The following is a 1203-nucleotide window of genomic DNA, read 5'->3' as shown; positions in this document are numbered from 1 at the left end:
AAAAAAAAAAAAAAAAAAAAAAAAAAAAGCACCTATTAGAATGAACAGTTCAGGCTCTTTTGGGATCTCTGTGTTCCTGTCTGGATGAAGACTTTTTTGTTGATACTGGTGTAATTCCTTTGTTCTCCAACTACATATTAAAATGCCTTTTGTCCATATCTGTACCCAGCCTCTCTCATACTGACTGCTGGAGATAGGCACCAGCAAAAAAGCGGGTAAAGAAAATAGATGAATGGATAAGACACGTAAAACTATACAAACAACTTGTATAATAGGTGCTTCACCCACCCTGACAACATTATCTAAATGCATTAAATGTTATTGCTTTAATGGGAAGCAAAATTATATTGCCACAGAGGACTTCAGCAGGGACCCAAAAATGATCTGCACCATCTAGATATCATTTTCTTTTCTGTGTTGTACTTTTTCAGCTGTTGGCTGCGTAATGACATCGCCTTCTACGTGGGTGTGGTGGCCTACTTCCTCCTGATCTTCAGCCTGTGTCTGGTCGTCTTCATCGTTGTTATGGTTCAGCTGAACCGAATCAAGAAGCAGAACCCTCACAACCAGTCTCCAAAGAGGGGCCTGATTACAGACATGCGCAGCATCATCGGTCTTGTTGTCCTCCTCGGCCTCACCTGGGGGTTTGCTCTGTTCGCTTGGGGGGACCTTTATCTACCCTTTGTTTACCTGTTCTCCATATTTAACTCTCTGCATGGTGAGATACGTTTAGGTGCATTGCACTTTAGAGTACAAGATATTACTAAAGAAAAGTTTTTAACGGTTAAAGTAATATGTTTAATTAAACTATCAATAATCCTTTTTTTCTCTCTCTGTTTTTAACTGTTTCATGTAGGTTTCTTTGTCTTTATTTTTCACTGTGCTGTAAAGGAAAATGTTCGCAGGCAGTGGAGAACATACCTTTGTTGTGGAAAACTGCGACTGGCTGAAAACTCAGGTGAGTATCAAAGAAAAACAATAGCTGTATGGTTCAGTTATTGTAATTTCATTAGATGATTTGACCTCAACCACAGCGAGGAGGATTTTTCTTTTCCTTTTTTCTTTTTTTACAACCTATGTTGAATTGTTGGTCTTTCTTGAGGTCAGAACTGAATCAAAACCAAACACATAAAACAGACAACAGCTCTCTCTCTCTCTCTCTCTCTCTATATATATATATATATATATATATATATATATATA

At 37.8% G+C, this 1203-nt stretch overlaps 1 protein-coding gene across 3 annotated transcripts in view; it reads left to right on the top strand.

Annotated features, from left to right (window-relative positions):
* Positions 1-1203, top strand: part of adgrg2a (adhesion G protein-coupled receptor G2a) — a 29652-nt gene that overhangs the window by 23096 nt on the left and 5353 nt on the right. For all 3 annotated transcript variants that reach the window (XM_037973279.1, XM_017414130.2, XM_017414129.2), the window contains 2 exons: positions 432-718; positions 857-958. In XM_037973279.1, coding sequence (XP_037829207.1) covers positions 432-718; positions 857-958 — 389 coding nt within the window. The remainder of the gene's footprint in view (positions 1-431; positions 719-856; positions 959-1203) is intronic.

Source organism: Kryptolebias marmoratus, linkage group LG21 (genome assembly GCF_001649575.2).
Source record: "Kryptolebias marmoratus isolate JLee-2015 linkage group LG21, ASM164957v2, whole genome shotgun sequence".
NCBI classification, from domain to species: Eukaryota; Metazoa; Chordata; class Actinopteri; order Cyprinodontiformes; family Rivulidae; genus Kryptolebias; species Kryptolebias marmoratus.
The sequence above is the reverse complement of the archived record's forward strand: the minus strand, read 5'-3'. Positions and strand labels throughout refer to the sequence as shown.